General features: G+C 42.5%; 2 protein-coding genes across 3 annotated transcripts in view; both read right to left on the bottom strand.

The window, feature by feature from the left end:
* Window positions 1-524: 524 nt before the first annotated feature.
* On the bottom strand, window positions 525-4,328 carry LYRM2 (LYR motif containing 2). The gene is made up of 3 exons (XM_004766904.3): window positions 4,216-4,328; window positions 3,513-3,653; window positions 525-3,035 (listed from the first exon to the last, which is right to left on the bottom strand). Exons 1-3 carry the CDS (start codon window positions 4,258-4,260, stop codon window positions 2,955-2,957), a joined length of 267 nt encoding a protein of 88 aa, XP_004766961.1. The 5' UTR covers window positions 4,261-4,328; the 3' UTR covers window positions 525-2,954.
* A 2,267-nt stretch (window positions 4,329-6,595) lies between these two features.
* MDN1 (midasin AAA ATPase 1) overlaps window positions 6,596-25,529 on the bottom strand; it is a 167,726-nt gene continuing 148,792 nt past the window's right edge. The window contains exons 86-102 of one of the 2 annotated variants that reach the window (XM_045075838.1): window positions 24,179-24,351; window positions 23,222-23,371; window positions 22,569-22,713; window positions 20,963-21,285; window positions 20,525-20,689; window positions 19,725-19,826; window positions 18,654-18,855; window positions 17,272-17,436; window positions 16,006-16,166; window positions 15,211-15,300; window positions 14,176-14,291; window positions 13,414-13,588; window positions 12,222-12,295; window positions 12,006-12,120; window positions 10,911-10,974; window positions 8,810-8,952; window positions 6,596-7,987 (exon numbers count right to left, since the gene is read on the bottom strand). In XM_045075838.1, coding sequence (XP_044931773.1) covers window positions 7,799-7,987; window positions 8,810-8,952; window positions 10,911-10,974; window positions 12,006-12,120; window positions 12,222-12,295; window positions 13,414-13,588; window positions 14,176-14,291; window positions 15,211-15,300; window positions 16,006-16,166; window positions 17,272-17,436; window positions 18,654-18,855; window positions 19,725-19,826; window positions 20,525-20,689; window positions 20,963-21,285; window positions 22,569-22,713; window positions 23,222-23,371; window positions 24,179-24,351 — 2,552 coding nt within the window. In that variant the 3' untranslated portion in view covers window positions 6,596-7,798. The remainder of the gene's footprint in view (window positions 7,988-8,809; window positions 8,953-10,910; window positions 10,975-12,005; window positions 12,121-12,221; window positions 12,296-13,413; window positions 13,589-14,175; window positions 14,292-15,210; window positions 15,301-16,005; window positions 16,167-17,271; window positions 17,437-18,653; window positions 18,856-19,724; window positions 19,827-20,524; window positions 20,690-20,962; window positions 21,286-22,568; window positions 22,714-23,221; window positions 23,372-24,178; window positions 24,352-25,529) is intronic. The other variant, XM_045075839.1, reaches the window with a different exon arrangement.

The raw sequence follows: 25,529 nt of genomic DNA, 5'->3' as shown, positions 1-25,529 counted from the left end.
GTGGGTAGGGAATGAGGGAGGGAGACTCTTAAACAGGCTCCAGGCCCAACACAGGGCCTGAGGCAGGGCTCAATCTCATGATGCTGAGATCATGACCTGAGCCAAAACTGAGATGCTTAACCGACTCAGCCACCCAGGTGCTCCCGTGCAAGTACAGTTCACAGGGAAAACCCAGAAGGGTAATTTGTTGTCTAAGCCAGAACACTGACAAAGATGCTAAATAGAATGTGTTCTACCGGGGCGCCTGGGTGGCTCAGTGGGTTAAGCCGCTGCCTTCAGCTCAGGTCATGATCTCAGCGTCCTGGGATCGAGTCCCGCATCGGGCTCTCTGCTCAGCAGGGAGCCTGCTTGCCTCTCTCTCTCTCCCTCTCTCTGTCTGCCTCTCTGTCTACTTGTGATCTCTCTCTGTCAAATAAATAAATAAAATCTTTAAAAAAAAAAAAAAAAAAAAAAAAAGAATGTGTTCTACCAGGAGTTAGAACCTGGCCATCTTAATGAGCATGGTTTCATAGGGGAGGAGAAACTGTTGTTTAGCCTAAGATTTATTTAGTGCTCAAACGCTGTCCATTATTAAAGGTTATAATAATCTTAGCATCTGGAAAATGAAAATTCAATTTTGTAGTGTTTCACCCAATTTAAAAAAACAAAACAAATCCCAAGTTCTGTTTTCTTGGCATCTGTTAATTGCATCTTACAAACTTAAACCACAAATGCTCTTATATCTTTGACATATACCACTGCTAGGAAGAATGTCACCAAGTCACTGACTTCTACACCTCATGAAAAGGTGATTTGTAGTGTCAAGATTTTAGACTTACTAGAAATTGCCTATACTTGATCAGGTATATCATGCTGCAAGAAGGAAAGTGTTTTCTGTTCACAGACTGTTCACAAAGGCTTCTGCCCATCAGATGGCTTGGCAATAGCTTGACTGATGCAAGGCTATGTACAAATCTGATAATTAGCTCATGCATTTTGAATTAGATAACCTGGCTGAAGAACATTCAGAATTATTTTATCTTGTGGGCTGAGCCTGAGGGCTGGGTGGGTGGAGCCTGGCAATGCAGGCAGGTCATGGATGAACGCCTCCTTCTGCCTCTCTCTCCCTCTGGTGTGCAGTCCAGTACTAGGTAACCATTTATCATTCTGCAGAATTTCTCCTACATTTTTCAGGTGCTGGTCAGATTCTGGGATTACCTTTTTAGATCTGTTCTGTAAAAGAACAGAGGACATCGGTCTGTAGGGACTGCCAATCCCGCCTCTTCCATAAGCTCTCACTTTCACTAAATTAACTGTTGCACATTATTTGGTCAGAGTATCCTCAGGTCAACTTCTCATCTCCAATGTATTCTGCAAACTTTCTTTTCCTGTCACTGGAGAATAACCTAATGCACCAAGGATCTTCCCTTACAGTCTCACTTCTATGCGGATGCTGAGGTAATTGCCATTAGTTTCATCCCGATGTTGTTGCCTCTTCTTTTTGGTAAGTGCCTCAATGTGTTCATTAAAGCTGCTGTCTCTCTTCTTTCCAAAAAAGATATATATTCCCAGTGATGATGTTTTCAGAGAATCCTTGGATGACCGGATCATGACCCATCTGAGGAACCTACCTCAACAACCCTCAGTAATGCAGGATTTTTTCAAGAAAGGTCCAGGGCATCTCCTGAGGTCAGTATACTTCCATACATCTCATACAGTATGTTTCTTAAAATATTGACTTACACAGTATTCTGTCAATTCTACATCAGCCAAAAAATCCGTAAAACCTTTACTGAAGTATAACTCATATATCATACATGCAAAATATACGATTCAATGGACTTTAGTATAATCAGAGTTATGCAACCAGGAGCCCCACTGTAACTTTAGAATGTTTTCATCACTCAGAAAAGAAACCCCATATCCATTAGCAATTACTTGCCATGCTATCCACACAGCCTAGGGCAACCAACTATTTCTTCCTATTTTAGATACTTCATATAAATGGAATCGTACAACATGTGATCACTTGTGACTGGTCTCAGGTTCATCCATGTGTAGCAGACATGTTATCAGTACTTCATTCCTTTTTATTGCTAAATAATATTCTACAGACATCGTATTTAATCGTTTCTTAGTTGATGGGCCTCTGGATTGCTTCTACTTCTTGGCTATTATGAATAATGCTGCCATGAATATTCCCGTACAAGTTTTTTATAGAAAGATTTTCAGTTCTCTTGGTTATAAACCTAGGAAGAAACTGCTGACTTGTGTGGTAACTTAATCTTTGAAGCAACTGACAGTCTGTTTTCCAGAGTGGCTGTGCCATTTGATCTTCCCACAGCACGTATGAGGGGTCCAATTTCCCTACATCTTTATCAATATTTGCTACTAACTGTTTTAGTTATAGTTATTCCAGTGGAGGTGGTTACTGTTTCAGTGTGGTTTTTTTTTTTTTTTTAATATTTTATTTATTTATTTATTTGACAGAGATCACACGTAGGCAGAGAGGCAGGCAGAGAGGGAGAGGAGGAAGCAGGCTCCCCGCCAGGCAGAGAGCCCGATGTGGGGCTCGATCCCAGGACCCTGGGATCATGACCCGAGCCAAAGGCAGAGGCTCCAACCCACTGAGCCACCCAGGCGCCCCAGTGTGGTTTTTAATTTGCATTTCCCAGAGGGTTAATGATGTTGAGGATTTTAAGTGCTGACCACTTGAATTGCTACTTGAATTGCTACTTGAATTGCTGACATATCCAAAAACATTTGCAAAAACATGTTCAAGGGTATGTTTTTCAATGTTAAGGCGATTGTTCTGATGTGCTTTTGTTTGCTCTGACATGCCGTGCTCTGTATTCTGATATTCTCCCAGGTACTGAACAGTTTGACTTGCTTTTAGGTTGCCCATCATTGAGTCTAGTCAGCTCAACGATACACATGGAAACTCTGAAATTCAGTCTTTCAGAATAATGCTACAGTTAAGATTTTGCCAAAGCAAGGGTTTTTTCTAACTCTTTGAGCTGCATATTGCCTTGAGTAATCATCATCCGGATTGTGTCCTGTAGAAGAAAGTGAAAGCTGGTCACTATTTTACTTGGTTACACTAGGTACAGCTCTATCATTTCATTTGTTAGGGACCAACACAGAGAACTGGAGCCACTGTGTATTAGGAAAACCCCAAACTGCACAGTGCTTGGCATGCTTTCATAAACCCCAGTCATCATACTTCCCAAACCATCATGCTGTCTTATCTACAATCTTTTCACGTGTGTGTATGTATATCTGATTTAACAGAAAAGTCAGGTGATGATACTGTAAAGATCATAAAATTTCAAATATCATTTGAGTGGAAAATTGATACATTAAAAAGAATGTAAAAGGAATGATGAAGATGTAGATACATCTCCATGATCCTTATATTCCAAAATGTCTATTAAACTTAAAAAAAATATTCCAAAATGTCTATTAAACTTAAAAAAAAAATTCAACTAACACAAAACGGTCAGGGCTTGACCTCACCATGATCTTGTTCTCACCTCTTCAGTGGCACTTTTATTTCTTTTGAATTCTTCCCTTGCCCAGTCCTTCAGGTATTTGCGGTCAGAGTCATTTGGAACTTCCCGAATTGCTTGCAAAATCCTTCTGTAGAGAAGGAGAACTTGTTGCCTTCTCATGAACTGTAGAGGGGAGGAGGAGAAATGCCAATGACAACCGCAAACTCTACAGCCCAGAGGGCTGTACTTTGGGAAACCAAACAAAATAGATGACTTCTCTTCCGTCCTCAGTTTTGAAAAGGACAACGAAAAACTTCCCTTTTAAGAAAAAGGCCGAGAGTGTATTTGGGCTTTTTGCTTACTTTTGTCAAACCTCAGAACCCTTAACATCAAGAGATGACCACTGAGCAGAGAAGAGACTACCAGTTACTAGAGGCTGTAACGACAGTAAAGCACTTTTTTTTTTTTTTTTTAAACCAACGCAGTTAAAATTCTTTGGCGATCTCACTCTATACCATAGCTCAGACTTCACCGTGGCCGAGGCATCCAAGTTCCAAGATCTCCACAGCCCGCCCTCCTCACGAACCCAGCCAGGGCCAGAGGGCAGCCCCCTCCTCCCCACCCCCACAGCGGGCTTCCGCACCGGGAAGTCCCGCCCCCGCGACCCACTCCGCAAAGTGGGGGTGGATAACGGAGATCAGATCAAGGAAAGCTGCCCTACAAGGCTGACAAAAACGGGCGCTACCTGCTTTAACGTTAGTGTCGCCGGGGGTAAGCGGGAAGTAGCCATTTCCTCCAGGTAGCACCGGTCTCCGTAGAACTCCAGTGCGCAGGAGCGGAAGTGGGCGCGTAACCAGGGGCGGGGCTAGCCTGGTTTCCCCGGAGACCGGCGGCTGGTTACAGTTGGCCGCAGAATCACACTTAGTCTGTTTGAACTGAAGCTATAAAGCTTTGGGCAGTTTTGTCCTAGAATACACTTTCTGGGGGTTGCGAGGGGGATAGCAGTTCTTGCGTCACAAAGTTGTGATAATAGGAAGGGTAAGGCAACTGGCCCAGTTCCTGGCACTGGTTAAGTTAGTGAGGGGTGAAACCGTGTATTCCCATTGAACTTTTTACATTTGCATAGTTCGAAATAAAATTTTTAATGTTTAATGTTGGTGTCCTGTTCTTTTGTCTTTTTTTCCTTGCTTTCATCCTGGTCATTTGTTTGCAACCATTTCCCTCATGGTGGCATCTTCGTGGTTGCCATTAGTTATGTTCTTAACATAACTTAACATTTGTTGGTTATTTTACCAACAAAAGCGGATTTACTTGGGAATAGAGAATTGCAGTTGGGGACATGCAAGCTATGGAAAAACTACAGGCCAGTCTGATAAAGGAGAGGAACTTATTTTACAGAAATGGCAGTTGAGAAGCGGTTGTTTTGAAAAGTCCACCGGGAAAAAGCAAGATGATTTTTCATGGAGTTGCAAGGGTGGCTGATTTCTTGCACACTGCACCTCTCATCTTTTTCCCTCTTGGGGCCTGTAATTGTTTCTTAACTGTTGACCTGCTGGGACCTATAACTGGCACGTCTGTGTCATTCATCACTCTTCCTGGAAGGGACACTGAGTGGTTGGTCCAGCTTTCTAGTCTCCCAACTCTACTTCAATGAAGTTTCCCTTTATTAATTTTCTCATTAATTCTGAGGTTTTAAATAGCTGCTCCATTGTAGTTATAACAATTTTGTATCACTAGTAATGAGGAACTGAATGTCCCCACAACTTAAGCTTTTATTTCCTCATAATTGTTTTATCCTCCCAACACACACATGCCCTTAATTTATGCAAGTACGTAGGGTTGGTGAATCTTTGCTATAGTTTGTCAAGTAGAATTTTCTGAATTGCAGCCAAAAATGTTCATTTGGTTACCCATTTACTGAGCATTTACTTGATTGCCCACTTGCTGGAATCCTTTGGTGTTCCTTCTTCCTAGTTGTGTCGTTTCAGCAACCTCACCCTCTCCTGGCCTCCTTCCTCATCTGCAAAGTGAAATGCAATCTACCTCACAGTTGCATTGGGCATAATGCACTGAGAACAGGACCTGCCACATACACTCCCAATGCCTACCTTTCTTGAACATTACCAGGTACTGTATGGGTGATGCTAACAATGCCTACTTTTTGAAGTTTTGTCTAGTTGGCAATAACAATTCTTATAAAAATACATGAAATAGCCCTTGCCACCCACTTTGTGAATTCTCATGACTGGTCCAGTTACGGTAATCAAGGTTTGTATTCTAATTTTGTATGGCTTGTTTGCCTGTTCTTCTTTAAGAAAAGTTTTTATATTAGCTTTACAAAGTTTCTATATAAGTAATATATTTTTCTTTTGAGGCTTTCAATTTCAGTTTCTCCCCTAAAGAGCTTTGCAATCCTACATTATTGTCTTCATTGTTAACTTTTAAAATATTTACTCCACCTAGTTTGCTTTATGGCTTGATGTGGATGTCTAACTTTTTTCCAATTGCTGCACTAATTTTGACAACATTTATTAAATCTTTCTTCTTGGGCTTTGCCCATTAAGGTAGTTTTTTTAGGGTCTGAACAAATTGTTCGGGGTTATGTCATGTAACCCTAAAATATTTTATTATTTGGCAGGACCAACACCCAGTAGTTTCTTGAGAATCTTTTGTATCCTTTCCCTCCCCTTTCCCATCACAGCACAAGCTGAAAAGAATACTCTTGGGCACCTGCTGGGAAGCTCCAGCTTACCTACCACAAGGTAGATGTGGTAGACCACATCCTGGTCAGAATGGTGGTATCTTTCCCTACCTGACCCATCACAGAGGGCTACGGCCAATGAAATGTGAGTGGAACAAACATGTCATCTGGAGCAACATCTTCGCAAGCCAGTGTGTTTTTCACCAACTTACCTTTTCCTCTGCCACGAGGCCAGCACGTGGCAGCTCAGCCACTGTGGACATGAGACACAAATGAGAGACTCTTGTGGCAGTAAGCCATGGACCTTGTGCAGGCCAGGGCAGCCCAGTGTAAGCCAGGGACAGCCGACTGATGGAGCAGGCAAGATCGTCCCCTAGCGTGTCTTTTACACACCTGTCATGTTCCCATTCAGAAGGGTCACAAGTTATATCAACAGTGGTATATATTTAATAATCTTCAGAATATAAGCTGCATAGCTTTTTAGAATAAAAAATGATATAACCTCAGGTACATGCTTTAGGACACTTGGTTAAACAACAAGCAATTTGTCTTTGATGACCACCTCAAAGTGTGGTAAACTTCACAGTGTAACTTGAAAACAAATGTGGAGATAAACAATTATATCAGGGCATGTTGTCTACAAAAGAACATTCCAACAACTTAAATAGAACACAGCACATAATTTCAAGTATTCAAGCAAGTGCTTTCTGACCAAGTAAAAACCGTCTAAAAACCATTGATGTATTATGACTGGGGAAAAGAAATGTAGCTGCTTAGTTTTTCTAAATACAGCATTTCTTTTCCAGAATGGGGCTGGCTCAGTCCAGTTTAAAAGCCGTGGAGGAATGATTCTTCCCCTTAATTGCTACGGAAAAAATAAAATAAAGAAATAAATACAATAACAGGGACTGTGGCACAGAGAGAATGAGATACCTAAGGGACAATCAGCTTTCCATCATTGCATAGTCTCCCGAAGCAGCAAACGTGAAGGACAACAGAAAAGCCACTTCATTTTTATACCATCCAGGAAGAACACATATACCCCAACGTTCCTACCCTCAAAGAGAAGGCAGTTCCTGTCACATGAAACGCAGTGAGAAAACACACACCCTCAGGACTCTAGAAAGGGGCCGTTCAGTGTCTTTTGGCAGCACAATAATACACACTGTGGGCTTGAAGGTGGAACCTTAGAGCAGGGTCAAAAGGGCAGCTGCCTTTAGTCCTTTGTCCAAAGGACTGGAATCGTCCCATTCTCCTAGCAGCTTCTCCAGGTAGGTGTTCAGGGGTCCTGTGAGGAGCAAAAGTAGCTGGGCCCAGGCCTCCTCTTAGGCTGGGCCTTCCAAGACCAGACACAACCACTGAAGTTCCTTCACTGTGACAGCTGGAGCCCAGGCAATGCAGATGGCCCAGGCTCTCTCTAGCTCAGAAAGCACAGTGTAAAACAAAATGTAGATTGTACTCAAACTTTGTCATTATTAGGTGAATTTTTATAAATCAGACAGATTTAAGATAAAAAGCGTATTTTAGAGCTGCGAGTTCAGAAGCACTTGTCCAAAAGAGGGAGCACCTGGCCAAAGGCGCCACAGTCTGACCATGGTTTAGTCTCATTTGAGACTGTGTTCCTTCTCTATGGGTGGTCGGAGGCTGCCACCAACTCAAACCACTGCCTCAGAGCATCGCTGAGCGTCTCAGGGAGCGCATTCACATCACGAAGAATGATGTAGAAGGGGAATGGGAACTCTTCCATGTAGGATCGGATTTCGGGCATCTCTCCGGGTCCTTTAAATATTGGCACTTTAATGTCCAAGATAGAATCCTGTCAACAGAAAACATTTTGAAATTAATATCCTTAACTAGTTCTTCCCTGATCTCTTTCACTAACGATCTTTAGGTCTCCTATATCAAGTCTGCTAAAGCTTTTATTGCCTAGCTTTTTATTTTTATTTTTTACTTTTTAAAAAAAAATTAAGTTTGATTATTAAGAAACAACTTTTAGAACTATTGAGGAGGCAGATCCCTTTCTGCGCACCTTTTCCAGGAGACGTAACACTGAAAGGGAGGGTAAAGGGCAGAAAAGAAAATCCCACTTTCCTATAAGGGTATTATCTCATTTACTATTTGGAGTGATTCACGGTAAGTCTTCCCACTTGTTATCCTGGCCCTAATGTGGCTTGCAGAGACAGTGCTGTCCCTGGAACAGAACTGCCCTGTGATCATCTTTCACTGAGCCCCGCTGCATCCTGCTCTGAGAAGGGCACTGCTGGGATCCAAGGAACAGGAATGGGCCGGTCTACAGTTTCAAGTGGGCAAGCACGTTATCAAGGCTGCAAGGCTGCCTGCAAGGACACTCTGCGGAGGGCAAAGATGACACAAGAGCAGGAGTTGGCATAGCAAGTGGTTAGGAGGGTGGTCTCTGGAATCTGTCTGAATTCTGGTTTTCCTACTCGTTACCTATAGTCTGTGTTTCTGGCCTTCACTGGAAGTGGGAATAATGACCCCCGCCCTCACTGGGTTATTCACAAAAAACTAATATCATATGACAGAACATCAGTAGGAGCTATGACAGATTTCAGATAGAACAGGTTGAAGGGAATCCCCACTTTGTCCCCAGATAAAGCAACTTTTAGTGGTCACTCACCCGGGAACTGGGATTGTCCAGTACAACAAAAATGACAAAGATGTTAGCATTCCGGGCAGCCTGGACTGCCGCTAAGACTCTGTCCTTGCCTTCGAGGAAAAGGCCACGTCCATCAGAGACCACCAGGAGGAGCTGTGCAGTTTCTAGAGTAGAACATAGCAGGAAAGGAAAAAGGGAACAAAACAAAAATCGCACTTTTAACAACCCAAACAGACTTGAAGACATGCTAGTGTAGGCTTTCTCTGTACTATTAACCAAACAGATGTCTGAAACTGATGAATCCTGGACATAGGCAAAAGGGACATTACTTCAGATGCCCCAGTCAGACATAAGGCTGCAAAAGACCTATGCAGCTTCAGCCAATAAAACAATGTCTCTGTCACATTATGTCTATTTCATTGTATAGCAACATAGGAGAATTAAAACATATTTATGGTTATAAAGTAGGGGTGCCTGAGAGGCTCAGTCGATGAGGCATCCAACTCTTCAGCTAAGATTATCATCTGGGATTCGTGAGACTGAGCCCCATGTTTGGCTCTGTGCTTGATGTGGAGCCTGCTTAAGACGCTCTCTCCCTCTGCCTCTTGCAACACCTCCAAAGTACTGAGTAGGCCAGTAGATGAAAGTGCCCAAATCAGGAACCTGGAAATGGTCTTTCAAATTTCTTGTAACTAATTTGTATATTTTTCTCTTCTTGACCCATTTAAATGAAAACTTAAATGGTGGGGGCCATTAAAATAAATCACGAATAAAATTTAAAAAAATTTTAACTCTTTGGGGAGCCTGGGTGACTCAGTCAATTAAGCATCTGCCTTCGGCTCAAGTCATGACCCTGGTGTCCTGTGATCAAGCCCCGAATCAGGCTCCCTACTCAGAATGAAGTCTGCTTCCCCGCCCCTCCCTCTGCTCCTTCCCCTGCTTGTGTTCTCTCTCAAATAAATAAAATCTTAAAAAAAAAAAAAAAAGAAAGAAAAAGCTGTTTCCAATGAAAGACAATAATGCTTGAGAGCAGGCAGTCTTTCTCTGTCAAGGACGTTCAGAAGGTGTCGAGAGGTGTTAGAGACTTGCTTTACACGAGAAGGTTCTCCACGATATAATCACGACTGAGAGATTTCAGAACAAGCTGAAGAAGAATTGGGGTATTCCAAGCCCTAAGACAATCACTGCTGGATTAGCTGGTTTCTGCATTATGTCCTCCTCTGCTTCTGTCAGTAAAATATTACAGAATGTTCTTTATACTAAATTCCATACGCCTTGCTCCACCTTCAAAACTCTGAACTCTACTAAGTATATATATATACCAGTTCACAACGAAGAACAGTTAACCCTTGAACACCACAGGTCTGTACTGTGAGGGTAGGCCCACTTACATGCAGGTATCTTACGGTAGGTACTACATATATATTTTCTCTTCCCTATGATTTCCTTAACATTTTTCTCTAGCTTACTTTATCGTAAGAATACAGTATTAGGGCGGCTGGGTGGCTCAGTCGGCTAAGCACCTGCCTTTAGCTCAGGTCATGATTTCCCAGTCCTGGGATCGAGCCCCGCACTGGGCTTCCTGCTCAGCAGAGAGTCTGCTTCTCTCTCTCCCTCTGCTCCTCCCCACTCTTCGCTCACTCTCTCTCAAATGGATAAATAAAATCTTTACAAAAACTACAGTATAAAATACATATAATATGCACAATTGCTAATTAACTTTGTATGTTATCAATAAAGGCTTCTGGTCAACAGTAGGCTCTTAGTAGCTAAGTTTTTGAGGGGTCAAAAGTTATATATGGGTTTTCCACTGTGCAGGGGGTTGGTGCTCCTAACTGGCGCCTCCCACATTGTTCAAGGGTCAACTATAATTAATTCATATCTATTCCTCCATTGGTTATAAGCCTCTTGGGTAGGGGGTTCAATAAAAATTTCTGGATGGATAAATGGTTGAGTACAAAATTACATGAATGCCTCACACCTCTCCAGCTCCTGCTTACCTTCTCCTTGAGAGCATACACTTTAAGAGATGGTCATGGGTACAGGGCGAGGGAGCAAGCAGCTTGTGAATACACGCAAAAGAAAGGCACTGTGTTGGTAAAGACGAAGAATCGCAGCTCACCTGGACCGGCGTTCTGTGAGGGCTGCTGAGCAGCTGCAAACATGCTGGCTACGGCCTCGAGAAACTAAAGCAGAACCAGAGATGGGCTGTTATTAAACCACTGAAACTCTCTTCCCATTGTCACCGAGACTGAAATTCCTCCTAACTCTTAAGTTATGATCAAGTAACCTTTCAGATCTAGAGGCAATGACAAGGCCCCTTCCAGCCACCTGTACTAGGAACAGACGATCCTTGCACTGCTGGCATCTATCCTTGGGTTCCAGAGCTCTCAGCACAGACCTGCATCTCTGGCATACACACCACTAGTGTTCTATAACACACCCCTGAGGAAAAGATACTTCCCCTGAGGGGTAAAGATAAGTCATCACTACTGAAACAGCTGTCTCCTTTCAGAAGAAAATAACTAATGTCTAGTGCAACATAAAGAAAGTAGGCTAAATCAGGGCAGACATGGAGAGGACAGAATTATCATCCTATGCTGTGTTTTGAACTGAGTAAGTCATTGGCTATTTTTTATATCTTTTTTTCTTTAGGCTAAATTAAATAGGAGAGAGAAATTGGCCCAATTAAGGGCATGGGAAGATGGTTTATTTTTGCCAAAGTTCTAAACCTCTCAAAAACTAGGGAGCCAAAAAAATTAGTGACACAATGTCAATCTTTGAGTAACTGAGAAAAAGAAGTCACACCTGTTTGCTAATAGGTTGCCAAGGAAGTTTCTATTCCAGTGGTGCTTAGGCTGACGTTTAGAACTGTTCTCCACTGGAGATTTTACCTGTTCTAAAATCATACTGGGGAGGAGATAGTGCTAAGAATTATGTCTCTAAGGCACCTGGGTGGCTCAGTCAGTCAGTTAAGCATATGTCTTCGGCTTAAGTCATGATCTCCAGGTCCTCCCACCGAGTCCTGAATTAGGCTCTCTGCTCAGCGGGAAATCTGCTTCTCCCTCTCCCTCTCCCCATTCCCCCAACTTGTGCTATCATTCTCACAGAAATGAATAAAACCTTAAAAAAAATTTTTTTAACTAAAAAATAAAAATTACGTCTCTTCCCACACTTAAGAATGCCTGTGCAGAGGACACTGATGTCGTCAGCATACCTGAGCAATCTTGGTTTTCTTTTGTTGGAATTTGCAGAGTCGCAGAATCTGGGACCCTGAAGAATCACTGAACTGTTCATGGAATGGATGTAACAGCTTTACAGACTCTCCAAAACTACAGAGAGAAAAGCCAAATACAATGGGAATTATCTTTTGGAATGACCAACATAACAAAAGGAGGTTGATTTTCCCACTGGGATTAGAAGGCACACTTACCTGCACACGGCAATCTGACCCACTTCTAGGAGGGTTAGAGCGTTTCCAATCACAGCCAAAGATTCAAATGCCAGCTATGAAATAGAGAGTTAAGCTTAGGTTGACAGAATCAGAATATCTTCTGGTGCCTCTCAACCTTTTTTATCCCAAGAGTCCCACAGAAAATAGTATTTTTGTCTGGCCCACAGGGAACATCAACATGGCTATTCACGATCAACCCAGAGGCCACTGTTAAGGCCAAGTGGCCACAGACTGGGGCTAATAGCACAAATCCTAAACCCAGAATCCATTACGCTAGTAGTGAAGGTCTGCTCTAGACATCATCTAATAAATGTGGTCCTAAGAGGTTAGGTCCATAAAATTTTTAGCAATTTCCCCAGGGTGGGGGAACTACATAAGAAGTAATCTCTATTGATACTTGTAGCAACTAACACTTAGTCAAACATATCAAGTGCTAAGTACATATTTCATTTATTTTTCACAACTCTGTATGAGGTTCTGTTACAATTCTCATTTTTCATAAGATGAAACTGACACATAAGAAGGAAATAAACTAATCAAATGTCATGAGGTAAAAAGTGAGGAACTTGGACCTAACCTGGGTTCACAGGTCACACTCTTTCTCTACAGAGCGTAGGTTGCTAGAGATGTAGGTTGCTCACTGGTTCACACTAGGTAATAGCATCACTGCAAAAAACACCCCTTTTCAGTGGCCATACGGTGGTAGCCTAAGCAATTCCATTCAGGGTCTTAAATCTTATGAATACTAACAGAGCACTAACTCCAGATAATTTCAGACTTAAAGAGATGTACGCTGAACTCTTTAAAAATGATATTCAGATATTATGTTGTGCAAGGTCATAAAAAATAGTTTAATAGTACACTGCATTTTGTGGAAAATAAACATGGTCAGAATTATTCTTCTGGAGCTAGACAGGAACACAGCAAGGTTAAAAACAACACAACTTAAGAGGCCTCCAACAGTAAGGGACCAAATTATTTGAGACATTCTGAAACCGCCCTTTTGACTTCTTTTAAAAATTTTAGGTCTTCTCAAGCACGGTACCAAGTTCTCAGATAGGTAATTGGTATTTTCAAAGTGCTTTCGGCCAGACATATTTAAAACTTCTGGGTGGCCAGGGAGCATGGCTTGCTGTCAATTACTCATTAAACCAGCTCTGGGGTTCCTTACCTGTTTGGTATGGTTGTCTACCATGCTAGAAGAGTCATCAATGGCCAAACAAATCTGATACTGGCGTTTACTGGGTTTGGTCCTTCGAAGCCAAATCTTGTCTTTCCGAAACTGACTAGCGATGTATGGAATGACCTTCCGCATGTTCAGCCGCTTCCCGGTTCGATAGTCTCCTCTATTAAATTTACCCAAATGGGACCAAGATTGGTTAGCAGCTGCTCATCCTCTGATAACTTTTTTTAAAAAAATACAATTACACTGTAATACTTTATAACCAATAATACCAAATAACCATAACCTTGTCCATTGAGAGCTGAGGGCAGCCAGGAAAACTGGGTATGTAGGTTAATAGTAATTAGGTTCTTTCAGGAAAGCTAAGACACATTTTAAAAATTAGAAAAATATGTTTGTACTTATTAAGTCTTGGACTCTTTTCTGTTCAGAAACTGAGTTTGGAAAAATCTTTGAAAAGATCCAGGTGAGTGACACATGCAGCGAGCCCATATAGCCACCCAAAGGCTCAGCCAATTTTCCCATCAGATGTTAATGGATCAAAGGAACTGCATTCCAACCGAACTTCAAAGACACTTCAGTGTTTAGCGATAATATGAAACAGGGTACACAATGACATACCGGTGCCTGGGCAGCACAAACAGCCATCGTAAGCCAGCACTTTAAGTGACTAGGGGTTGAGCTCAATAGAAAGGTTGACACTGCCATCCTTTCAGGGCACTGTGAGTGAGGCCAGGGTTGAAGACTTACTTGAGCTTGGCTGCCTGGGTCGGCTCTAATATGAGACGAAGCTGCTCACACAACTGTTGCGAAAGCGGCGCAGTTAAGGCCGAGTAACTCTGCCACATCTCAGCGGCAGCCTTCTCCTGTGACAACAACGAGTAAGTTATCCAGAGAACATCGGAGCCAGCCAAAGTCATGAGGGCAAGACGAGGCTTGAGGCAGAGCGGCAGAAAATGACCTGCATGAACCTCATCAACAGAAGCTAACTTGGGAGCTGCTCTTAGCAAGCCGCCAGCTAGTTCCCGTCCTTAAAAACGTCCCCTCTTCCACTGAAACCACAACCCTTGGTTCCAAATGAGAAAGGATGAAAAAGGCAGAAAATAATGGAATTTACAGCCATCTCAACAGTTTACTCTCACCATCTACAAAGGCACTTCGTGTGAGTGGGGCACTGTGGACGGGTAATGATGGTGGCAGCAGATCCAGCCTCGGAACCGTGGCTCTCAGGGTTATGTTTCAAAAGCAAGAGTGATGAGTGCAAATCTCTCAACAGTGTGCTTCTACCCTAGACACGACGCTCCAACTATGGCAGAGCCCGCATACAGGTCTGCAGTAGGAATGATGACAGCAGGGACTTGCATGTATATAGACAGTAAATTGAGGATGCAAAGTCCTTAATGGAGTTCTAATTAAAAATGAAGCTTCTGGTTAATCTGTGCTGGCATATTAGGTCAGCCAGCAATAGTTCAGGTGGCCTACTCTGAGGAAGACCTATTTTGTGCCATTTTTCAATCACTGTCCTATCTGTTCTATCCATTATAGAGTGAGCAACAGGAACTCAAGGAAATAAATACATCAGCTTTTCTGTTTTAATTAAGCTACATGCTGAGTGGGAAAGTAGGCAGAAAGCAGTGGATGGATGTAGGCTCCATACACTCAGTCCCTTGTACAAAGGTAACTGGTGCTAAGAACCTGTTAAGCTTGCTATATCTTTAAACAAAACAAATAAACAAAACAAACAGAAATAAACAAGATTATCTTGTGAAAAAACCAGTGACTTACTTCTTCTGGGTTTTCAGATTCTTGCGGCTGCCACATTTCCAGCTGTCTCTCCAGCTCCTGTCTTAGCTCACTGATGTCTTTTAAAAAGGGCTAAGGAGAAAAAGCCACAGATAAGAGGCAGACTAGGTTGAAATCACCAACTCATTACCACTGGCTGCCTTCTTCTGAGCAGTATGAATTACAAATACATACCCCTGAGACACAAAGCTTAAGCAATTTAATGGCACAATCCGAAGATGCCAGACAACTGCTTCCCATTTTGTAGACATAAGATAAAAGGAAATTTACCATTTAGAAGAAATCCATCCAGCAAAATCAAAATAAAAAACCCACAAAGGTATTAATATCAAAATGTTCTTTGATTAACCAGACTCTATTAAGTCAAACGATTAGGGAAAGCGCCATTAAGTCTGTTCTTCTTAAAATGCAGGCATTAAGCCAAAGATCCTTGCTCCTTCCATCAGCATAAACTGTGAACTGTCCCTACAGGCTTCTCACACAAGGATGCTGGACATGAGAAGAGTAAATCTGAGAGCCTGAGGCTGGAGGACAAGACCACCATCACGGTCAGGTCAGGACAGACCACCCACTACGACCCTGGGATGAACTGCTGGAACAGTGTTACCTGTTTAGAGAAAACAGGTCATACTGACAGTTTTCCTAAAGACTTTGATAAGGGAAGATACCTCTAAACAACCAGATATATCATGAAGTTCTAAAAACAAAAATTTAAAAGCAGTTTATAACTACATTTTATTAACTTGTTAAAGCAGTAATTTGTGAAAATTTTCATACCTGAAAAACTGTGTCCATGAGGAACTGATGGGCTGTGTGAATGGTCGAATCTCGGCTTCTCTCTGCTTTCTCCTTCTCCGTCTCCTCATGGGATAGGTCGGTCCTGGGATCTTGGTCTTCCGTTTTAACAGCTTGGGTCTCCACCTCCATCTCATCAAAACCTATTTGTACACAAGGGCAGAGTTGTACTTACCATAAAACTACACGGAGATGAGCCTTCACAATTGCCTGCCTATCCTAACAATTACTCAAACCTTACTCCTTCACTATGCTCCAAATTTCTACATACGGGTTCCACATGTTGCTTCTCTTTGGGTCAGTCACTTCCAATTCTGACTCCCCTAACCTCCCCTCCTCCCCACCGCGACGTTGAAGGCAGCTGTTCTGCAATAAAGGGAAATAGGGAGATTCCCATTTACCCCGATTGTAGGACCATGTGATTCTTTAAAGTACATGCATATAGAACTTTGATAAAAACAAAAACTAAAATAAAGTCATAGTTCCATTCTATAAATGAGAACACTGAGGCAAGGAAAATATGAATAATTTGCCTCAACCTATAACGAGAGGAAGAGGCAAAGTCTGGATTCTTAATTTTCATCAGAGCTATGCCATTCCCACCGCCATATAATGGCTGGGCAGTCGACAATTCTAAAACCTAAGAGAAGAAGAATAAAGCAGGAAAAAGGGCTTTTGAATTGGGCAAGTTCTTTTGAATTTGCTTTTATTCCACTGCTGGTAAAGTTGTTTTTTTAAGGTGTTAAAAGCATGTCCTTTATTTATTTATTTTTAAATAAATTGCCTAGTAATAGCACTTGGTCAACGGTGAAATGGAACTGTATGTAAGACGTTTCATTATTTTTTCTCATGCATTTTCCCCCTTCTTCTTCTTTAAATATTTTTATTGCATTTTATGCTAATATATTCCATATTTTCACATAATTGAAAACCCTTCTCTAATAATCAAGAGTGTATCTTCTGGTTATAAAGAAGTAAGTGTACTATTTTGTTTTCTGCATATTCAAAGAAGACTGATGGCCTTTTGCCGGAATCTCAGGCTTCTGAGGTCTCCTTGAAGGACAGTGTCTCCAACGCCACTCCTCCACCTTTTGACTCCCAAGTGAACTACAGTGGAATTATCATAGGCAAATGAACACCTATGCCATGGGTTTGGATGGCAAAAGAACAAACCAGATCAGGCCACACTACATAAGAAGTGACTTTTCTAAGTCAGCTTAGGAGGGATTTCTTCACTGTAGTACTCACCAGGGCTCGCCGTGGTCCCTGACTTAACCTCCTCTGGCTTCAGCTGCTCCACATCTGCTGCGCGGAGCTCCTCCTCCTCCGTGTCCACGAAGGTATCCTCTATCTCCTCTTCCTGGTCCCCCCTGGAATCTTTTGCAGACTGTTGCTGCTCCTTGCTGGCCACATCTGCCAGTAACACACACAAACACATAGAAAGCCTAGGTCTTTGCAGAACAAAGTAATCAAGAGTGGGTATAGTTTGTCATTTTAAGCTCCCAAGACCTTATTCCTGCTGGTTCTCCGCTGACCAGCTATGAGGCATGAACACAGTGGTTGGCTTCTCTGTGCCTTGGATGCCCTCCTGACCTACTGATGTAACTGCCTATTCTCTACCACAAAAAGAAGACGCTTAGCTAGGTTTTTACTGCTCTTACAAGAAACTGAAGCAGAAGAAACAGGCTGGACACCTGACTCAGAGCAGGTAACAGAATTATCCTACATTACCAAGTTATGAGTGAAGATCCTATAATGATTAAGAGTGTAACAGAGGATACAGAAAAACCAATGTTGAGGATGAGCTCTGTGATCCTGGACAAGTTCTTAAACTTGTTTGGCCTCAGTATGCTCATCTATAAGATGGAAATATTGTAACTCATAAGATTATTGGAAAAATTTCATGATCATTTAGCAAATAGTTGGAATTGTATTTGGTACAAAGCAAGAGCTCAATTCATGGTAGCAATTATTATTACTGTTTTGTTTTTCTAAAAAGTGAAGACAGGGAGAAAATAATTCATGATAGAACAATCATCTCTGAAACAATGCTCATAGATATAACAAGATATATTAACACCAATATATCAATATATATATATATATGAAACAATGCTCATAGATATAACATAGATATATTGACACCAGTTTACATGTTGGGAATAAAATATTAAAAAGTCACCAAGAGAACAGAAAGAGAGACTGGGTAATGACTGACCACTCCTCTTTGTACGTGAAGTTTTTCTCTTTTCACTTAAGAGAACACAAACATTTCTAGTTCACAGCTCTTGCCATTGCAGGGAGTGACCTCACAGTGACTATGAAGGAATGCCCAATACTCAGAAACCCCGAGATTAGCACTAGGTTTGGATGTGGCAAATTGTTAGCAAGGATATGTAAGACTTACACCAGACCCCAAAACCCTGAACACTTTTACTTGGCCACAGATACCTTTTTATACCAAAACCAAATTGCATTCCTGCATAATTCTTCTTAGAGAGAAAATAGTTCCAAAAAAGCCATTATCCATTCCTAAGATGAGTTTCTTTATCTGCTGGGCATATGGTCATAATAGCTGAAACTCTCACAGAGAGCTGAGTGAGCAAGCAGAAGCCTTCCCTGAACCATACCGTACGTCTGTGCATCGTAAGGGTCACTGCCGTCTTTAATGTGCTCAAATGCATCTGCGTCCTCCAGCTGGGCCTGGGGCTGGGCTGGCCCCTGCTCACTGTGGCTCTCCATATTCACAGTCCTAAGTCGCTTATGGACATGCTCACTGTGATCACCTACAGAGCGCTCGTTGTCGGCCTGTCCAGGTTTCCTCTTGAAACTCTGTGGGAAATAGGTGGAAATTCATTAGAGCTTTGTCTATAATGGCAAAATGACTAACGTCCATCCACAGGGGGCAGGTTTACTAAATGAGGTACAACCACAGAGAAACAGAATTCAGTGCAGCTATTAAAAAAAGAATGGGCAGATCTCTATACACAAATACACAAATAAAGTATGATATACTTTATTTCTGAAAGGCAAGGAAGAAACACACATCCATACATAAACTACATATGCAAAAATACATGTAAAACAAGACAAAACTAGTAGCACCAACCTTCTCTTAAGTGGCTTGAGGACAGGAATAAGATGGAAGCTTTTTAGGGGACTGCTTTTTTATATAGGAACTTCATTTCATGTTCATGAATTATACCTCACTCAAAAAAACCCTAATTTTTAGGGGCACCTGGGTGGCTCAGTTGGTTGAGCATCTGACTCTTGATTTTTGGTTCAGGTCATGATCTCATGGGTCATGAGATAGAGCCTCTGTGTCATGCTCTGTGCTGGGCATAGAGTCCACTAGGGATTTTCTCTCCCTCTGCTGCTCCCCCTACTCACAATTGTGCTTGCAATAAATAAATAAAAAATTTAAAAACCTTATTTTTAAAACACAAGAGAGTAAGGACAATGGAAAAAAGACTGGCTAGTACTGGGCAACAGCAGCCAACACGTGGCTCTTAGGCTGCATAGCAGGAATAGGGAGGAGAGGGGTGTGTGCGTGTGTGTGCGTGTGTGTGTGTACACTCCCCCACAGGGAAGAAGCCCAGGGTCCTGATCTGCTTGCTGTGGCCACCATCACATTGGGGGAGACAGCAAAGCTTCGGAGCCTGGCTTTTTTAAAACCACACAGCTTGAAGAGGGAGAGAGACCTGTGTGTTTTTCTTGGTCTGTTTCTGGGAAGCCAGCCGGGCAATGAAGTTGGATTCATGGCCTTCTGCCTGGTTTGCGTCCGCAGCTCCACTCCCGTGTTCCTAGGAAATGCAAGCCACAAGAGAATGAGGGTGGAAGATGCGGTATGAGCACCTGGTTACTGCACTGGATTAGTCAGTTGAGCATCTGCCTTTGGCTCAAGTCGTGATCCCAGCATCCTGAGATTGAGTCCTCCATAAGGCCCCTGCTCAGCGGGGAGCCTGCTTCTCCCTCTGTTTGCCACTTCCCCTGCTTGTGCTCTGACAAATAAATAAATAAGTAAATAAAATACAAAAAAAAAAAAAAAAAAAGATTCTCTCCCCCTCTATCCCTCCCCCATGCTCATTCTCTCACTCTCTGGCCCTCTCTTTAAAAACAACAGCGAAAAAAACCTTTAGAACCTGGAGGGCAGCAAGGAAAAGGGAACTACTAACAGAAGCATAGTACTGGCTCTACAAGTCTAAATTCAACCTATCTTTACTTGGGAGCTTTCTGAAAATTAACAGGAACCTGATTCTCCCATGAAGAACTACCAGTCTAACAGCTTCTTCTCTTTAAGCACAATACTTAAGTACAGCGTAGAGCCAACATTCCAGGGTTTGTTCTGAGAGGCAAATACAAGTAGGTATCTGATCACTTTCCCAGGGAATGGAAGAATGGAAGATCTTTTTAGATGCCGCCTGCTAACTAGATGGAGATTTCACCCAGGGAAAAGAGACCCTCCCAGAGACAGCTGGCGGAGGCAGCGAGGGACTATCACCTCCTTTCCCTGCTCCTTCTCAGGCGCGGCCCCAGCCAGCTCGACAGCCTGTGCGCTCTGCACACTCTCCAACCCAGTCTGCCCGCAGGAGTCATGCTCCTTCCTCTCCGTGGCCTCTGGCAACTGCTCGTCTGGGTCAGAGTTCTCCCCGCCTTCTTCTTCTTCCTGCAGGGTAAGCAAACACCACATTAAAATGCTCTGAGGGAAGAATATAAGGCAGCGGGGTGGGCGGAGGTGGCGGGAGGGTCCTGTAATAAGCAGGTGCCCGGCTTGCAGGGAGGGTGTCAGGCAGAAAGGGGATGAACAGAAACTTAGTGCTGCTCAGCAGCGCCACCTGGTGCTAGAGAAGTATCCTAAAAGAGTCTGATGGGAACGAAGTAACTAACCTCTCCTCCTCCCCCTATGTTAACGTCAGACAAACCAGACACTCCACAATACCTGGGGCTGGAGACCTTGATCCACAGGAATGCCATCCTCTGCGCTGCCCTCATTGGCTTCCTTGTCCTCATCCTCCAGAGACTGCCGCCCATCCTCCGAGTTTTCTTCAGGGTGTTCAGCAGTATCTTTGTCTTGGTCTTCAGCTCCTGTGTCCATCTCTTCCTCCCCCTCTTGCTTCTCCTCTTCACTGGGGTCTTCCTCAGGCTCATGTTGACCCTGACCTTCACTGTGGTCAGCCTCGATCTCTTCCTTTACTTCCTCAGCTTCATGACCTATTTCTTCGGTATCCATTGGCTTTTCTTCAATTTCCAAAGGATTTTCTTCTAGATAGATACAATAAAAAGTAGAAACACAGAATTCAACGGGATTTAACATGGGATCGAGTTATACAAGTTCTGTTATTAGTCTTGAACCAGGAATTGGGACACTATGGCCCCCAGGGCCAAATATGGCTGACATGCCTCTGTAAATAAAGTTTTACTGGAATACAGTCACATCTATTTGCTTACCTATATATATGTTTAGCCCACCCACCCTGTATTGCCTAGGCTGCTTTCACACTACTACAAAAGCAGAATGGAGTTTTTGCAATCCCTGTCGTAGCTTATGGCCTATAAATTATGATGTATTTATCTGACCTTTACAGAAAAAGTATGCCCACCCCTGCTCTAAACTGTAATGCATATGCAACTGTCTGGATGGTGCATATCACTAAAAAATTCCAAGTAATCCCCTAAAAAATCCTAAAAGCCAGCACAACAATATAGGAATATTTTAGACCAAAGACAGGAAATGATATTATCCTTGGGAAACATTGATAGACATCCTTCTTTATCATACACAGAAAATACAACATATATTTAATGGAAAAATCCTATCTGGAAAAGTTTTATTTATTAAAAGAACACTCCTAGGGGCACCTGAGTGGCTCGGTTCGTTAAGTGTCTGCCTATGGCTCGGGTCATGATCCCAGGATCCTGGGATCGAGCCCCATGTTGGGCACCCCGCCCAAGTGGGTGTTTTCTCTACAATGTTTCCAATACCAGGGAGCTCTCCCTAGGGAAGTCACCCAAACGGAACAGTGGGTGACAGATTACTATCAAGCGCCATGTGATTTCTCTTGATTATTCAATTTCATTCATCTTAACAATGGCTTCATATTTCAAACTAAATACACAACACAAGCATAGCAATCAATACTGAAACAATCATTTCCCTAAGAAAGCTAAAACTAGACTCCGTAAGAGGCCTACGTATACCCAGACTGCAGTGTTCACATCAACCCACGAGACGGGGCATCGAGATGGCTGTGGGGAAACGAAGCTTTGTGGGAGGAAGCACCACCCAGGTACCGTACTGCTAAAATAGAGAACAGGAGAGGCCATTACTGGCAAAAACCTGTTGGTTTATGTTAATTCTACTCAGCTTACCCTTTAAGCCTAACTCAGGTGAGAAACACTACAGAGACAAAGTAAACAATTTTCTCAAACTGGAATTGAGTTGACCAGACATGATTTATAACCTGGCCATGATATGGCATGAAGAAATTGATTACTGCTCATTTTCAGTGAATTCCAACTGGTCTCTTAGGTTTTGAAAGACACACCTCCTTCTTCATGATCTGTGTCCTCACTGCCATTCTTATCTTCACTGTCTAGGTTCATGTCATCTGGAAGGTCCAAGGCTTCAGGTTCTGGCAGTTTCTCCTGATTGCCATGGTAAGGGTCTACCTCATTCTCATCATATTCCCTCTGTGGACAATGAAGAGAACACGAAACAAACAAACAAACAAACAAACCCATTTTTAAAAAGGAGCATTTGCATATAATTAGCTCTAAGCAGTTATGCTAAAAGAATACAAAGGCTCTTCTCTAAAATTTCCCCCCCACTTTAGAATTTTACTAATGCTTCCAGAATTTTCATGCTGGAATTTCAAACTCCACTTTCTGTGCAGGATCTCCACCAATAAGAGATACTGTGTTACTTAATTTCATAAAGGAAACTAAAGGTAATGAGGAGATATATGGAAAAGAATCACAGAGTTTAGCCAAACTCCAGCATAAGCCCAAACAGCATGAAAACCACCTCACTCGCAACCAAACTAGTTAGATAGTTTATGTCCTGCTGACTTTGTTACATGTTCTTTTATGAAGCAATGGGAAAACAGCTGATGAAGAGGAAAAAATGTCTTGACTCTCCCCAGGAGCTGTGTGGTATTAACAGCCCTGGCCCAGAATCAGGGGAAGATGATCTCATCACCTCATCTACTTGTTCATTAATTTTGTCCTGGCCTTGTCCATCATCAGCAACTTCTGATTCTTCCCTTTCTTCCTTCTTATCTTGGTTTTTATCTCTGTTTGACTTCCCAGCATCCAAGTTGTCATCTTTGGCAACAAGTCCACAATCTTCCTAAATGTCAAAGGAAGAAAAAACACAGAATCATTATTCTCAATCAAGAAACTGCTTTCATGGGGCTTCTGGGTGGCTCAGTGGGTTAAGCCGCTCGCTGCCTTCGGCTCAGGTCATGATCTCAGGGTCCTGGGATTGAGTCCCACATCGGCTCTCTGCTCAGCAGGGAGCCTGCTTTCTCCTCTCTCTCTCTCTCTCTCTGCCTGCCTCTCCATCTACTTGTGATCTCTCTTTGTCAAATAAATAAATAAAATCTTTAAAAAAAAAAGAAACTGCTTTCACATAGGTTGATTCTACCTAAAGTAACTCTTAGGCATGTAAAATTTCTGCCTGTTGGGCCAATCCCATGGTAGTATCTAGCTGACAGAGTGTCCTTCATGGGCCAACACCCTTCATGAGTCGAGAGCAGTCTGACTTGGCCCAGATGGCAGCACTGACGGCCAGTGTGTAAACAGTGTGGTGGGCCACCCTGTGCTGCTGTAGAGTCCCACCCAGCCCCGGATGTCTCCTAAGCAAACAGTTGGAGAAGTTCAGTGGTCAACAGTAGAATCAGCGCATTTGCACTGAGTCTTCTTAACTTCCTTTCTGTAACACATGGGAAGGCCCACATTAGACCGTTCTTCCGGCTCTGAATACAATCAAGTACGAAAGATGGAAGAGGAAAAAACGAGAAAAAAGGGATGAAAGAAAGAAGCAAAACAAACACAGAAAAGGAAGAGCAGTAAGTTACAGGGAGTGGTAGCTGGTGGGAAGGATGCCTCGTCTCAACCTGGGGACTAGAGGACGGGGGGGGAGTCTTTTAATTACCTCATCCATTCCTGGTCCTGTTTCTTCAGTTTTACTGTCTTCTTCCTCCTCGTCTTCCTCCTCCTCATCATCACCCCAAAGCCGCTCATCTAGTTTGTCAGCTTCCTCGCCATTCAGATCACCCATCTGTTTATCCAGGTCTCCGCCCTCACTGTCTGATTTCCCATCATCTTCTGAAAGGGAAGGCACTGAGCTTAGTGAAGCAAATCCCCAAACTGAGAGGTCTGTGTATGCCAAAGAGGCATGGACCCACTACCCAGCAAATACTCCACCTGAGATTGTGTTTCTACACTGTTCAGGCAGATGTCTTTAGATCTGCTGAAGTAGTCCTACTGTGTTTTACAAATGATTTGAAGGAAAAAAGAAGTCTGTAATGTGTGATATTAGCAAACAGAAGGGTGGGGGGATAGCTGTCAGGGTATCTACTTCTGGTGCTGCAGGGAATATTCGTTATGGGACTCAGTAACTTCACTGGGTTTTGGTTTCTTATCTGTGAAATGAAAAAGTTAAACTATAGAATTTCCAAGGTTCCTCCCCATCTCCAACACACTATACAATTCTCTTTTATCCAACATTTAACATCATGTGGCTAACTCAATCAGAATTTTCTTGCCATTGTTTTTGCTCAGTGTCTGCTGTGTCAAAGATTAGATTCTTATTCCGCTTAGGAAATGTGTACTTTTCTACTCTACAGTCAACTTTCATTTCTGTAAGATCTTTGCTTACAGTAACAGAGAATATCTCAAATTAAGCTCTAGACAGAAATTTAGGGCAATAACAATTATGGAACAAACATGACAGGTGATGATGTCACGTAAGAAATCACATTCTCAAACAATTTGTAATGAGAGGGGAATGTTCATAGGTGCGTGCGTGCGTGTGTGTGTGTGTGTATGCAAGATATGGAAAAAAATAAACTAAAATTTATTAAGTGGTTTGGGTGGTAAGCCTAAGGGCTATCTATTTCACACCTGTACTCTTGTTCCAAATCACCTATAACAAATGTCTACTATTTTGGTAAGTTTTTTTTTAAGATACTACCCTGACCAATTTACTTTTGAGCTGAGAGCCAAGCTCTACTAGGGATATCTCTCCTTGCTCTTTCAGGCTTCCCTGAAGGGGAGTAACTGCATTGAGCACATGAGGCAGCCAAAATACCAGTCAATGTCTCAGTTCACTCAGAAGAATCTCCAAAACTGACCATAGACTTCTGCCTCAGTGGACACAGGGGTGAAACGTGCATATACTGCTGTTTTCATCTGCAGTTATGAGAGTAATAAACTTGTTCCAGAAGATTATAACAGGCTCCTTATTGGGAACATGGAATTTCCTATATAAAATATTTCTTACA

The sequence above is a fragment of the Mustela putorius genome, unplaced genomic scaffold (assembly GCF_011764305.1).
Source record: "Mustela putorius furo isolate JIRA1106 unplaced genomic scaffold, ASM1176430v1.1 tig00000166_pilon_pilon_pilon, whole genome shotgun sequence".
In the NCBI taxonomy this organism is placed as follows: domain Eukaryota; kingdom Metazoa; phylum Chordata; class Mammalia; order Carnivora; family Mustelidae; genus Mustela; species Mustela putorius.
Note: the sequence above shows the minus strand (reverse complement) of the source record. Positions and strands in the feature narration are given on the sequence as shown.